The 15,572-nt window shown below is 35.8% G+C and overlaps 2 protein-coding genes across 2 annotated transcripts in view; both read left to right on the top strand.

Moving 5' to 3' along the window:
* Positions 1–15,572, top strand: part of LOC139732132 (uncharacterized) — a 113,654-nt gene that overhangs the window by 25,040 nt on the left and 73,042 nt on the right. The window lies entirely within an intron of this gene.
* Positions 3,249–15,175, top strand: LOC139732124 (caspase-3-like). Its single transcript, XM_071642993.1, has 8 exons — positions 3,249–3,339; positions 6,674–6,716; positions 7,428–7,513; positions 7,847–8,014; positions 9,289–9,505; positions 12,567–12,866; positions 13,942–14,051; positions 14,929–15,175. The coding sequence occupies exons 4-8, from the start codon at positions 7,856–7,858 to the stop codon at positions 15,133–15,135; spliced, it is 993 nt and encodes a 330-aa protein (XP_071499094.1). The 5' UTR covers positions 3,249–3,339; positions 6,674–6,716; positions 7,428–7,513; positions 7,847–7,855; the 3' UTR covers positions 15,136–15,175.

Raw genomic sequence — 15,572 nt, 5'->3', positions numbered from 1 at the left:
TCCCCCTTCCCCTAAGCTCTACCTCACTAGACTTTATACATACAGTGTACACACAGATGGTGCACATTCAGAATAAGAGCTAAATTCCGTGATTTTATCACTTCGATGAAAAAGTATTGCACCAAAAATTTGCAACAGATCGCTGAATTTCAGGTCTGAAAATGCAAAATCACCTTCGTGTGGGAGGGGATATTCCCCTATCTACACCCTCGTGTGCATGCTTTTTCTGTTTGACTGCTGAACAGTGTTCATGATATTCAGTGTAAGAATTACTACAAGAAGATTATTTAAATGATACCATTTTATATAAAAATTGTTCAATAATAATCTACACTAAAATATACTGCAACTTTAAACAAGTGGGACTGTTTCAACTCGTTAAAACACGCAAAAACATGCATCAAATTGCACCATTTGCAACATCAAAATGCAAAAAGTTCTCACTGTGGGAGGGGGGACACCCCCTCCCGCACCCTCCCCTCCCCCTTCGCTCTCTCCGCTCTCTCGGGTTCAGTCACGTTCATGATATTCAGTGAAAAGGATTAATACAAGAAGCGTATTTAGATGATAGCATTTTATAGGCAAATTGTTCAATGATAATCTACATCAAAATATACTGCTACCTTAACCAAGTGGGACTGTTTCACGTCGACAAAACGCGCAAAAACATGCATCAAATTGCACCATTTCCAACATCAAAATGCAAAAAGTTCTTATCGTGGGAGGGGGACACCCCCTCCCACACCCTCCCCTCCCCCCTCACTCGCTCCGCTGGCTCGGGTTCAGTCGCGTTCATGATATTCAGTGAAAAGTAATACAAGAAGTGTATTTAGATTATACCATATTATAGGCAAATTGTTCAATGATAATCTACATCAAAATATACTGCACGCTTAAACAAGTGGGACTGTTTCACGTCGATAAAACGCGCAAAAACATGCATCAAATTGCACCATTTACAACATCAAAATGCAAAAAGTTCTTACCGTGGGAGGGGGGACACCCCCTCCCACACCCTCCCCCCCCCCCCTCGCTCGCTCCGCTCGCTCGGGCTCGGTCGCTTCGCTCGGGTTCAGTCGCGTTCATGATATTCAGTGAAAAGAAGTAATACAAGAAGTGTATTTAAATTATACCATATTATAGGCAAATTATTCAATGATAATCTACATCAAAATATACTGGAACCTTAAACAAGTGGGACTGAGTGTTTCACGTCGATAAAACGCGCAAAAACATGCATCAAATTGCACCATTTACAACATCAAAATGCTAAAAGTTCTTACCGTGGGAGGGGGGACACCCCCCTCCCACACCCTCCCCCCCCCCCCCCTCGCTCGCTCCGCTCGCTCGGGCTCGGTCGCTTCTCTCCCTCGCACACTAACCGCCCCCCCCCCCCCCTAAGATCAAATCCTGGCTACGCCGTTGTATCACATTCATATAAAAACAACAACAGCGATAAATACACGGTAAAGCTTGTACACTATGGGTATGAGACCATTGTAAAAAGTGACTTGCTATCATGAAGAAAGGTTACCTAATGATTACATTTTTGTGTGTGTATCAAATGTAATGTTTTCATCACCACCTGGCAATACGTCACCGTTACCTGCCAGTCGCATCAACCCCACGACAGTCGCCAACAAGTCACGTGATTTCGTCTGCCTCACCCAAACATGTGACCGACGTTCCAACCACGGACAGCAACCCTGTGTCACACGTTACTGACGAGAATCATAGCGCTCATAACAATCTACGAGGTTGGTAACTTGTCATATTTACTTTTTCTTTGGAATAACTACAGAGACGTACAATTCTTGTAACATTCGTGTAAAAGAAAAGAGAGAAAACGAAACACAGAAGGGGCATGGAGGTGGAACTTGTAAATGTCTTCGCAATTTTGGTACTTGAGTTCAGTCATCTTTTTGTAGTAACATACAATGTACTACTGTGCATATAAGAGCTAACTAACTACATATAAGAGGAATAGAATTACACCCCTAAAACGGAAGGAGTTCTATCAGTATCGGATATATGATAACGGCGTTATTGGAAATGAATTGTGTTTACTGGTGTATTTTCTTTTCTTCTTTTTTTCTAGGTAATGATGTTTATCATAGATGTTAATTATATTATTATCAAATGTTAGGAAACGTATGCGATGACATCATCTTTTTTTTAAGAACATGTCTAACTTTCCATAATTCTCTTATTTTCTGTGTATTTTTTTCATAAAACTTTATTTCTCGTGTTTGTTTGATCACACAACTTTACTCCAGCAAAGTTTAACATTGAGTAGTACAATGTTGTATTTCGCTTAATGAAATGTGTCCATCGCTTTGTCTGTAACATATTGATAATCGGGTTGGGAAATCTATTGCTAACATGATGCAGAAACAGAGTTGGGTTTCTTTCATAGAACAAATATTATTTCGAACTTTGAACACTGAACGGAGATCCATGACGGTATCACGAATGGCGGTGAAACAGTTAAACAAAAGAAAATCAGTGTAGTGAATGACATCGATCTCGCATTTTCGCCAAATAGTATTTTTTTTTTTCATTACATCAACATCATATATTACATGGCTCTCATTTGTAGTCTTCCAGACGTTTATTTGTTCTTTCATACCGAAGGATAAGTTTTGAACAATTCTGTATTCAATACTCAGACATGATGAAATAATTGTTATTGTATTTACATCTGTTTGCTTTTCAAGCCGTCATGAGAGTATTACCGTAGTTGAGTTATGACATTTGTGTTTCTTACTGTAATAACCTTTATTATCATTTCAAATGACTGAAAAAGAAACTCCTGTGGAATGTAAAATAACTGACCATATATATATATATATATATATATATATATATATATATATTGAAAAGATATTAAGAACATTATTTTATATTTCAAATAGCTAAATCTGGAGAGAGAAAAGGCATATTCAATGTCTGTGGATGGAGGCTGCGCTTTGCCAGTGAAATGTGTTTGTTTAAACTGGGAGAGGGAGAGATATGGCAAAGTCAACAATATCCGGATAAATAATGAATTTTAGGAAGTTGGAGGCAAGTATCAAATGTCATTACATACATTATTTTGGGTATAAGATTTATTTTACTCCTTCCTGCTTGGGGTGGGATGAGTGGCATGATTAATGCTTTTGGTTTAAGGCTTATTACAGTTGTTTCAAGCGTTTCAACATGTAAACATATAAAATGGCCCGTTTCTGTCTTGCCTGCTTCTTAGGTAAATCATGGCTGCCATATTTGGCATTTCTGTCGCTGGTCTTCCTCGTTATTCCGATCGCAATATACATCAGGAGGAGATTACGCGTAGTCACGGTAAGCATTCATAAAGGGTGTAACAACCCTCTTTAGCATGCTGCCCAATTACCACCTGGTTTCACCTATGTTATCGTAGGTACATAAGTTAGCTTAGTAACAGCGAAATTTCAATAAGGCTTCAGCTGTAGACGACAATACTAAATGTCAAATACTACAAAATTTCAATGTTAATATTCAGTGTTGCTTTTGACGCCACACACACACACACACGCACACACACACATACACACACACATATATATATATATATATAATTATATATATATATATAATTATATATATATATATATATATATAATTATAATTATATATATATATATATATATATATATATATATATATATATATATTTGTGTGTGTGTACGTGTGTGTGTATGTACATACATAGTGTATGTAATCTGGCCTAAAAGCTGTCGTTACTGCTACATAGTAAAGCCATTTGCGATAATAACGTGATTCAAACGATATAATTTAATAATTGCTTTCATGAAAGACAGTGTATAATTATTGTTTACAATGCAATGTGAGATGATTCATGCGAGCAAAATCCACATGACATCGCCTCATTCATACTCTACGCAAGACCTATTTGTGAATGACATCAGAATATGTAAAATACCGAAGTTGAGATAGTTCCAAAATGTTCTTAGCGTCAACCTTCTCTCTATGTGATTTTACTCTCTTTATTCAAGTCAACCTTAACATGCGGTGAACTTTACTTTGGTTTCTGCTTTCATCATTGTGTAACAGTATCCTTATTGGCAAAAAGGATTTACTTGGGGACGTCTGAAGTTACGTCATTTTTTTAGGAACCGCTGACCTTCAACGTATTATACAAAGTAGAATGTGCTTTCTTCGAAACTAGTTTCGAAACCTATGTTGAATGCTCTGAGCGCTTATCATTGCCTTCGATACTTATCAAGTATCAAGTCAGATTATAATGACAGAGATAAAAGGGTAGAGACAGAGAGAGAAGGGGTGAAATCAGAAAAAGTATAGACAGAGATTTGGAAAGGGTAATTCGTCACAGATATATATTTTCAGTGTCATTTGGGAAAACGTAACAAATCAACTGCCTGAATTAGTAGCAGACCAAAGTTCGCGTAATGAGGAAGCTTCTCAAACTATTGCACTACTGTCTTCCCTCTTTTGTTTACCCATCTTTCACAAAATATAGTTTGGTAGCCAGTCTTAATCGACATCATCCTCGAAGAGATATAATGCACTTTGGTATTCAGTAGCGATACCAAAGGCTTACGTAAGATTGCAGCAATCCAAACTTTGGACTTTAAGCAGGCGGATCGAGTTCATTGCCCACCTTAAACAATCGTGAAGACATTGATGGGCGTAAAATGTTTCCGGTTGCTTTTGTTTGGTTTGTCACGAATTTGTTTCATAAACACGCCTGACACCTTTAGAGGGACTGTACAGTACTGGTTGGGGTGGGGATTCATGTTTTGAACATTCTTAAGTGAGATAATGAGAAATTATGAAATATGAAAGAGCATGTAATTTTAAGAAGGATTCAAAGTTTATTTGATGAAAATTGGTTTTCAAATGGCTGAGATACAAAAAAAGTGATAATAAAAAAAGGCGACATGCCACAACTTTATTAGGATCTCTTTGTTTCACCTTGTTTTTGGATATCTCAGCCATTTCAAAACCGATTTTCATCAAATAAACTTTTGATGCCCCTTAGAATTGCATGCTCCTTGATATCTCATAGAGTGGTTTCTGAATATCTCGCAAAATGTTAAAAGCTAAATCCTCACCTCGACCAGAACTGTACACACCCTTTAATCTTATATTACGGATCGGTCGAACACAATGCTATCATTTAATAGTGCGATGCCTTCTTCGATGTATTTGGCCATACTATTTAAAGACAAAACACGGTGATACAAATACTCTACTACCCGAGTGCAGACAGAGTGCATTTAAATAACTTTGCTAACAATATTATATTCACCTTCGCTTATTAGTTTATACTTTTTAACGATACAAATATTTTTTCATTCCAATAAAAACTTTGAAAGTCTTGCGGCAAAACTAAATTGAGAAATATTCAAAGTACGTTTGAGGGGGTGGAACAAATCATTACTATATATATCTGAGCAAAATTTATGAAATATACATTTCATAATTTTTCAAATGTCAATCATACTCATAACTAGTTTTACTTGTCGGACATCCCATTGTCAAAAAAAAAAAATCTACTGAACTTTTTTTTAGGTGCAAGGTATGCATTGATGCAAATTTGTCGTGGAATGAGCATATAATTTACGTACCTCAGTTTTTAGAGGTATCGGAATTCTATTTTATACCGTCTGAAAGAAAAATCTCTCAAAAGGCCTTGACTGTTCTGTTAGCATCATTATGTGGAAATTGGAGTTCAGTCAAAGCAAACTCAATACTATTCTACGAAAATGAGCCGTGCATTTATTGATCGCGAACTCAGACCGTATTCTATCCATTGCTTTATAAAAAAAGCACTAGATATAAATGACATCTAGACCTTTCAAACACCATACACAAAATATCATCGCCCCACAAACTGTCCACACAATTGCACTCTGCACCACTGAACATTTTTCCCACTTGGTCGGTGGTAAATCAATTATCCATTTACACTGTCGCATTGTATAATCTGTGATGAGGCACTTATCCTCGCGTCTGCTTATGATAACAGTCTCCTGCATTCCATTACACTTTAATCAATTTACTTAATTTGTCTCCCTAAGCATAGGAACATGATATCTTAAAGTCTGAATATGCTTAGAATGACACCTGCTCGTCTTCATTTGCAATCATCATGAAATAATGCCGTACATTTCAGTAAAGCATGTACTTGTTTTCTTGCACTTTTTCACCGTTACATTCAAATGTTACTCAATAACTTTGTTTAACTGACTATGTGCTACATTAACATACGAAAAAGGAATATAGCAATCACATCAATTCTAATTAGAAAAAAGCAATTTGAGCTGAGATGTTCATGTTTCTCCAGTTATGCCTGGGCACGAATTGGAGTGTTACTGTATGAAGTACGGGTTGTAGATCTGGGTATTTTTTGAGAGAAATGGGAAATAGTTCCAACATATTGGCAATATGTGTTAGCAAAATTGCAGCTTTGAATACAAAATGCCGCCAAGGGGAAATTGCCCTCACTCTGGAACTCCTTGCACATCAGAGCTCTGATATCATGAACAATTTCACATCCTTGTCCCGTAGAGTCAAACCATGAAGTCGTGTGGTAAATATGAATTGCAAAATCTGTAGTGTCATTGATTTGTATTCATTTCTATTTGTTTTGTTTTGTTTTGTTATTAAGAATTACCAACCCCTGGATAACTCCCAAGAATGTGTCCTACCAAGTAAGTACATTGTTTTTCTATAATGTTATACCAACACTGATACAATAATGTAGGAGCAGTAACCGTGAAAAAAAAAAAGTTTTTATAAACGTAGTCATTAACTCGACCCGAAGAGAGAGAGAAAAAAAAATGTAGTGGCCCGAAATAATTATGCAGGGTTCAACATTAACATTTTATTTATTTATATGTGTATGCTTATACACACACACACACACACACACATACACATAAATGTATATATACATATATATATATATATATATAATTATATGTATATGTATATTTATTTATTATATACAATTTTTTTAGGAGGCGCGTGACCTTATGTAGATAATTTGTGTCTCGTCAACAACTTTGAACTTCAAAAAACCAAATTATACATATATATATATATATATATATATATACATACACATAATGAATGAATGTATACAAACGAGGGCATATGAATGTAAGATCTGATTAACGCACAATCAACAAAATAAAAACGGAGAAAGCAACACACAGTACGTTTCCATTCAGCGAACATATATGTTTAGAATTGAGAAGTACACCAAACTGGCATTTTTACCTTCCTTTTGATCATGGTAAACATTCATTCAGATGAAATATTCTTATAACTTCAGACGATAGTATGATATAATGCAGTGTACAAAAGCAATATGATTTGATCTATCTTGTGCTGAACTTTTGTATGATCTTCGTATAAAGATATCTCTCCAGATGTTGACGGATACTACAAGCATGAACACGTGACTCCAGCCACGCCCACTAGGGAGCAGCTCGATCCTAGCGAGGTAACTATATCTTTATTATAGAAGTCGACCGATGTGATTACATATTTCTCGTTATAGTATACCTATATACTCTCTCTCTCTCTCTCTCTCTCTCTCTATATATATATATATATATATATATATATACATATTAAGAGAGAGAGAGAGAGAGAGAGAGAGAGATAACATGTGTAATATGGTTGCATGTCTGTAATAGCAAACGTTTACGTATATAATGTTTCTGGATGTGTACTAAGTAATGGTAGATATAGATAAATACGGTCATGTCCACGACTACATGTTCGGATGTCTTACAACGTCTTTTTTTTTTCTTTATTGTCTTTTTTCTTGAAGTGCTACTGCATGAGCCTTAGAAATAAAGGAATTGTATTCGTTCTCAACAACAACAACTACGTAGACAGAGGGGTCAGGAAAGGGTCAGAAATCGACATCATCAATGTGACGCACGTGTTCAACGAGATCGGCTACACTCCTGTTGTAAAGCAAAATTTGACCGGACAGGTTAGTTCTTTATTGCCTACTGTAAAAAGATTTTTTTTTTTGAAAAACAAACAAACAAATAAACCATGCTCTGGCAAAACGTCGCCTGATATTTCTGTTGTTTGTTTTAATCTGTTCATTTTGTTATCGTTGTTGTTGGATGTATTTGTTGCGTGTCATATTATTATTATTATTATTATTATTATTATTATTATTAATAGTAATAATAGTATGATTAAGATTATAATTATCATTATTATTATCCTCGTCATCATCATTTTCATTATTTGTTTACTTCTTCAAACCAGATGTAGCGTTCACCCAGTCTTTTATCAATCAAATAAATTGTATTATCAATTTGTTTCGTCCCTAAATTCGTGCCTGGATTCAGTGTTTTAATTTTCTTACACCACCTTGAATTCTCTGTCAGTTTCCATGTCCTACATTTGTAATCGAAAGTGTCAAGTATAGTTACATGTTTGTTTATTTATTAATGTTAATTCCTCGTATCTTCAAATTTAATTTCAATTTCAAAGTAAATTTCATTTTTCAACAAAACATATACATTTCACTTCCTTTGATAGCTGAGCTTTGATAATTGAGGAACCTTGTATAATTGTGATAACAAACAGAAGTGGTCGACAGTAATTTAGTTCGGCTGCAACTGGAGTCTTTCTTGATTCTGTTATATTTGCTTTTTCTTTGTGATCTATACTGTCTAGGGATATTATATACCTGGGAACAGATATGGGGAAAACAAAGACATGGCATATTCGATTATTTACTTTAAAAAATCATACAAAAATGAAATTAACTTATGATTTTCTACGGAGTAGTTTCGTTGTCCAAAATTGTGTGATTAATTCCCTGTTTCTTTCTTTTAAGGTCTGTTTAAAAGTTTACATACAATACTTTGTATCTATCAAAGGTTCATTTTCGCATGGGCAGTGTTAAAGAAATAGAACGCCATTCACAGGAATTCTCTTGTTTTTAATAGTGGTCGACCCTGCAATATGAAAGAGCATGTTAACCAGAAAACATATAGAGGCAGATGGATTGATAAGTAAATATGAATAGATAAATGTATAACTAACTAGAAAAAAGTATGAACAATTTAACCTATATATATATATATATATATATATACTGCATATATATATATATATATATATATATATATATATGCATATATCAATAGATAAGAGATAAATAGCAAAGTTTGTAATTCTTCCATAAACCCAGTTCACGTGTTGAAATTTTGATCACGATTTGTATTTGGATGCTCCAATTTGAAGGAGATAATAGGAGCTCTGGCTGAGGTCAAGAAAGCGATCAGGAAGATTCACACATCAGTGGTACTGGTCTTCATGAGTCATGGGGTACAGGAAGGGATCTACGGCAGCGACGGTGTCGTCATCACTGTGGAGGATATCAAAGAGATGTTCTCGGGAAAGAATTGCCCCGCCCTCATCGGAAAACCCAAGATATTCTTCTTCCAAGCATGCAGAGGAAGTAAGAATTATTCACTATACCTTCCCCAAACCCAAACTCAAAGCAGATAGAATTATGCGTAAATATATCATATTTCATATTTTCACGATATTTCTTGTCGTTTTCCTCTTTACCTTCCTTGTTAAAGGCATACATATGAATTTCGCTTATTATACGTTGTAACTTAAAAATAAAATTGGATTTATATGTTTTGTCGGAATTGGAACATAAATAAATAAATGAATGTGAACCTTTTTCACGAGAAAACCCGCCACATAGTCCATCAAAAGGACTCCCAGCCTGTCAAAATGAGATATTTTCCCATGAGGACCAGTGTTTATTTTTAAGTTAAACTCGAATACGATGGCACACACAAAAAAATGCTTTTACTGTAATCAAATCTTGCAAAAAAAGGTGGCAATTAAATTTTGTATAGAGTTTAAAAAGTGTTAATTATGGCGATATAGCAGTTACAGCGAATGTTCATGTTTCAAATGATTTAAACTTTATTTTCATTTTTTAGCAGAATGTACAAAGAAATAACGTGAAAGCTGGCGTGCGTGTCGTTGAAAATATACACAGCAACCCAGGGATAACAAAATGTTCATGTCTTTATGGTCAGTACAAAAAATAAGAAACTTACAATGTGATGTAATGTGAACAGTTTGCTTGAAAGCACCATAAATGAATATTGGATATTCAGCCGTATTGTCTTGTCCCGGGCGGTAATCTGAATATACCATAAATATAATGTATTAACCTCACCCGGTAGTCCAGGAAAAATACAACCCGCCGGATACAGCCTTGCAACGGACGGAGAAACTGCCTAGGGCCTACAAGTTGTTTGAATTGAGTGAAATGTATGGGGGGGGGTGTTGATTTTTGTGTCATGAATAAAAAGGAAATAGGTAGAATACATAAAACACATTTTGATATTCAACTTTCCTGACCATCCCATAGGTAAGCTGAGAATGGCAGATTGTAGAACCCCCACATTAGTGAACATTGTTTAGACACTATATGCAGACATACAGTATGTATTGTTTGTAACGGTGTCTAAACCGCAGGCTGAATTTTAATCCTGTTTTAGCGAGGAAGTGGTTAAAGGGATGGTACAGTATTGGTGGAGATGAGAATTGGGCTTTTAACTTTTTGCGAGATACCAAGAAAACACTTATGATATAGTACAGAGCATACCATTTTAAGAGGAATTCAAAGTTTATTTGATAAATATCGGGTTTGGAATGACTGAAACATCCAAAAACAAGGTAAAACAAAGCGATCGTAATAAAGTGTGGGTCCCACAACTTATTAGAATCTCTCTTTTTTGGATATCTCAGCCATTTCAAAACCAATTTTCATCAAATAAACGTTGAATTCCTCACAGAATTACATGCTCTTTCACATTTCATAAGAGGTTTTTCATTATCTTACCAAAAGATGTTAGAAACCAGAAATTAGGTCTCAACCAAAACTATATGATCCCTTTAATACACCGTTATTTACGGTAATCTTCCGTTGTCATGAAATATTATTCATTCAAACGAAATTATTGCAATATCGTCCTACAAGGAATGTCTGGATGAGACGAGACCTTTACTGCATTTCATAATTCCTGAAAAGGTGCAATCTATCATGTTTCAATTGACAATACATTTAATACTCATTCCTGTGAGAGAAATGAAAAAACTAGATATATCGCTACGGCGACTGATATGCCTCCGCCATAATGCATGGTTCTCCTAATAGGTCTATAGTACAATGTCTTGACAATGTGTGATGACAGTTTCACACAATTGGCAAAATATTGAAATGACAGGTAGTGCAGGTATTTGGGGAACTGATGATTTTTACTTGTCTTTTGACCCTTTTATATGTTTATGCATTGAGTAATTTTCATGGTATTGAGAAAAAGTATAATTTCAGTATCAATGGGAAAATAGCATTATCTAAACCTGGCCTTTGACCTTTGACCTCACAGTTCCAAAGAGAATCACTGTTAGGTTGAACATGCATAAATATGTAAGTTTCATGATGATACCTTGAGTTACTTTTGAGATATGGAGGAAAAAGTGCAATTCAGCACTTTCACTTGACCTTTGACCTTTTGACCTTTGACCTTTTGGTAAGAAACTTCCCACAGAATATATATTGGGTAATACATATATACATCAAGCTAAAAAAAAAAAACACCTTCAGGCATTGCATAAATATAAGGAAAGTAGTGATATTTTGAGGAGTTGACCTTGACCTTTGACCCCTGACCTTTGAACCATGACCCCAACTTCCCTAGATAATCACTGCCCATTGGAACAAGCATATATTATACTAAGTTCCATGAAGATACCTTGAACCATTTGCGAGATATGGAGAAAAACATGAATTTTCAACCTTTTTTTCACAAAATAATCTGTGACCTTTGACCTTTGACCCCGTGACCCTAAAATCCAAACAAAGTATTATCCCCCCCTGGATATACCCTCATACCAAGTTTGATGTAAAACCACCACACGGTTCTTGAGATATCGACAAAAACAAAACGGGATGGACGTACGTACGGACGCACGGACGGACGGACGGACGTTCGGACGGACGGACGGACGACCCGAAAACATAATGCCTCCGGCCACTTCGTTGGCGGAGGCATAAAAGATATATATATATTGCAACAGTATCTTTCTTCGGGTGTTACTGTTCTGTAGGACATGGAAAATGGCTAAATGATGGACACTCAATGCCCATTTAGGAGCATTTCGGCTCCATTGTAACCTACTATGTGCCGGTTTTCCGAAAAAAAAAAGGAATTAGGAAAGAGAGAATTAACAAAAAAAAAAAGCAGACAAACTTGTTAACCTCATTGTGGTTGGCTCATCATCAAAATGAAGACAATAGTTGTGATGCGTCTGATTGGAATTCGGTTAAGTGTTGCATGGAGGGAGTGTTGCACATATTCATCAATATACATCATTGTGTGAATCACATATCATCCAAGGAACAGATGAGAACAGAATGATGCTCTAATCATTAAATTAACATATCCTGTGCTAAAATGTTTGATTTTTTTACTGCCCTTTTACGATAGACAAATTAACAAAGAGCGCCACCGACGACCGGACTCTGTCAGTCGTACCAACGTCACACAACCTGGAGGACGGGGGCTTCCTCAACACACTTGCGAAGGAAACCGAAGGCATCGATCCAGCGAGAGACAGTGAACTACAAACCCTGAATACCGGAAGTACGGCAACGGATCGCTTGGAAGCACGGGGTGAACTACAAACCCTGAGTACCGGAAATACGGCAACGAATTGCTTAGCAGCACTCGAGACGGACGGCGTCCCCGATAATGCCGACATGTACATCGCCCATGCAACCTCAGAAGGTAAAACTCTGAACAACGTTGAACAAAAGCAACAAGAACAAAGACATCACCATTCTAGATGCTGCTGTAATGTCAGGTTAGGTAGTGACATAATTCTATGAAGTAACCCCAGTGGCGATTGTATCAGCACATTAAAGTGAAAACATGAAAAGTTGTAGTTATGAGAATCAGGCATAATGAAAAATTCTAAACTAGTTATTATTCGTCTCTTATGACCGTTTTTCTTTTTGGTTTTTATCTCTGTTTTCGTAGTCATTGCATGAACTGGTAATGGAAAATGACAATTAATACGCAAAATCCACTTCGTTGTATCAACGTTGAATACACATTTAACAGCATGTGGTGGGACGAACACTGAACAATGAAATGAAGATGGCGATTAAGCTGTTATCATATAATAGTGTAACTGGAAAAGACAAAAAAAAAAACAGTTAAAGTGAGGCAGTCCTCACGAATTAAAAATATATATATATATGTTGTTGTTGGTACCTCCAATGAACTACTTTCACCAAACACAAACTTTCAAATCACCAAATAAGCTCGTAAATTAGTAAAGTAGTATGCAACACGGACAGAAGATATAGAAAAGGACCGTGCCTATTTGATGTCAAGTACATGGTTTATTTGATTTTAAAATATAGGCCTATATACATTTTTGTTTACAATATTAATTTACATGAATTATATATAACTAAGCTTGAAATATTTTGTTTAGAATAATTAAATCACAAACGTTCACATTTTATGGTAAAATTACAACTGATCATTTGAACACTTAAATTGGTTTTTAGAGGCACGGCTGTCAACTTGGCGAGTAGGGCATGCATGACGTAGCATCTTTTTGCAGGCTCTTACACGATCGCTTGCACGAATTATTTTTCAAAATTCGCATACGGAGATAGTTTTTAATGTCCATGCGTATAAACTGGTGAAAGATTATATTTTTTACTCTTCTGAATTATCAGTACAGTGAAAATCTCAGGACTGCCTCCCTTTAAGCGAAGCAAAAGTAAAAAAAAAAAAGATAGTGTTTGATTTCGTCCGTGGTTTCTTTTTTCTTGTTCTTTTGTCAAAGGCTACTTTGCGATCAGAGACCGAGTGAATGGTTCGTGGTTCATCCAGGCTTTGTGCGAAGAACTCATTACAGGGGCCCATCTTTATGACCTCGACACAATAATGACCAAGGTAAAGAGGTCAAATCGTTTATTTCCGGGTCAATCATATCATTATTATATCCCATGAGTTCGCTGCTCAGAGTTAACCGATTTTGCATGGTATATCGAAGGAGACGATATGAGCGTCTTACGCGTTAACAAGGGTAAATGATATGGCTATCGCGTGGTATGCACTGCAAAAGTTTAAGAGACCAATATAGTAAATTAATCAAATCTAGGTGAATATTGTTGCGGGGAAGCTTAAGGCTGCAAACCGCAGTAAAAAGCCAGCTAGTCAAACACGAAAATAAGAGTAATAACAATGTCATGACCACGTAACAAAAAAAAAATCACACTAAGAAAATGGTGAAATATTACAAGACAGAGAAACCAAAGCTGTGTGACCGGAATAACAGCTACTTAATGATCATGTCCCGCATGTCACGTTGAACGATGAATCGTTTTCAAAGCATATTTGAAGTTTTGTAATTTGATATGTGACCCGCCACCGGCTTAACCAGATATAGTCTCTAATGTTGTAGTTCAGGAACGTGGCTATGTCTCGTCAAACTGCAGGAAAACTCAAATTTCTGCCAAAAAAAAAAAAAAAAAAAAATCTTCACTTTGATCTCTTGATATTTAAACTGTAAAAGTCCAAGTATGTTTTGAAATTTTGAGCATCTATGTAGTTCTGATGTTGCATATTATAAGTTCAAGTATTGATACTGTGAAATCATACTAATCCATCAGCCCGACGGGGATTTAATAAACCTGATGTCCACGTTTGTGCAACGCTCCGCTCTTTCACCATTGGAAGACGATTTGAAATGACTGTAAATTTATCTCAGGTTTGCGATTCGTAAAATGATTTCATTTCGCCATCTTCTCCTTTGTGATTTTTTTTTTAGGTGGCCAAGCGTGTAAAGAAGTTAAAGGGAGAAATCGAATACAACGGGTACAAGCACATCACCTATCAAACACCACAGGCAATCAAGCAAGGGATTGAGAAAAAAATCTACTTCTTGCCAAAGTACCCGCCCTTACGGAGACACATGCCAGCTGAAAGGAATAATAACGCTGTCAAAAGACAGACAAGTCAAACGAGATTGGTGTAAAGCCTGAGACTGTTCAGAAAGGCTAGATGACCAGTTTTATAATGGCAACCCTTTATTGTATATACATTTATATATATATATATATATATATATATATATATATATTTATATATATATATATGTATGTATGTAAAATATATATATGTATATATACATTTCAAAAGGAATTGTGGTGTGTATAATGATTCCTCATGACTGTGCTGTATGGCTACTTGTTTCTATCAGACGACTTTACATGTTTGAGGTGAAGAATGATGCTTACCATGCAGTAACTGTACCTGAGCAAAGAAAAACAACCTCGGATTATTATTAATTTCAGTGATAGCTTCAGTCACTATGATTTAGATTTGATAACCAACGAGACGGAAATTGCAAAGCTTCCAAAATTGTAATCTCATTCTTTAAAACGCTTACATGCTGGTACTGGCAAACTTCAG

The sequence above is a fragment of the Diadema antillarum genome, unplaced genomic scaffold, assembly GCF_040938485.1.
Source record: "Diadema antillarum isolate AM-2024a unplaced genomic scaffold, OU_Dant_1.0 seq00000400_RagTag, whole genome shotgun sequence".
In the NCBI taxonomy this organism is placed as follows: Eukaryota; Metazoa; Echinodermata; class Echinoidea; order Diadematoida; family Diadematidae; genus Diadema; species Diadema antillarum.
This window is presented reverse-complemented; position numbering and strand designations above follow the sequence as displayed.

Coding starts and splice junctions, on each gene's coding strand:
- LOC139732124 (XM_071642993.1), top strand. CDS start 7,856: ATGAGCCTTAGAAATAAAGGAATTGTATTCGTTCTCAACAACAACAAC. Junction 9,506..12,566: donor CTTCCAAGCATGCAGAGGAA/GTAAGAATTATT, acceptor CTTTTACGATAG/ACAAATTAACAAAGAGCGCC. Junction 12,867..13,941: donor CGCCCATGCAACCTCAGAAG/GTAAAACTCTGA, acceptor CTTTTGTCAAAG/GCTACTTTGCGATCAGAGAC.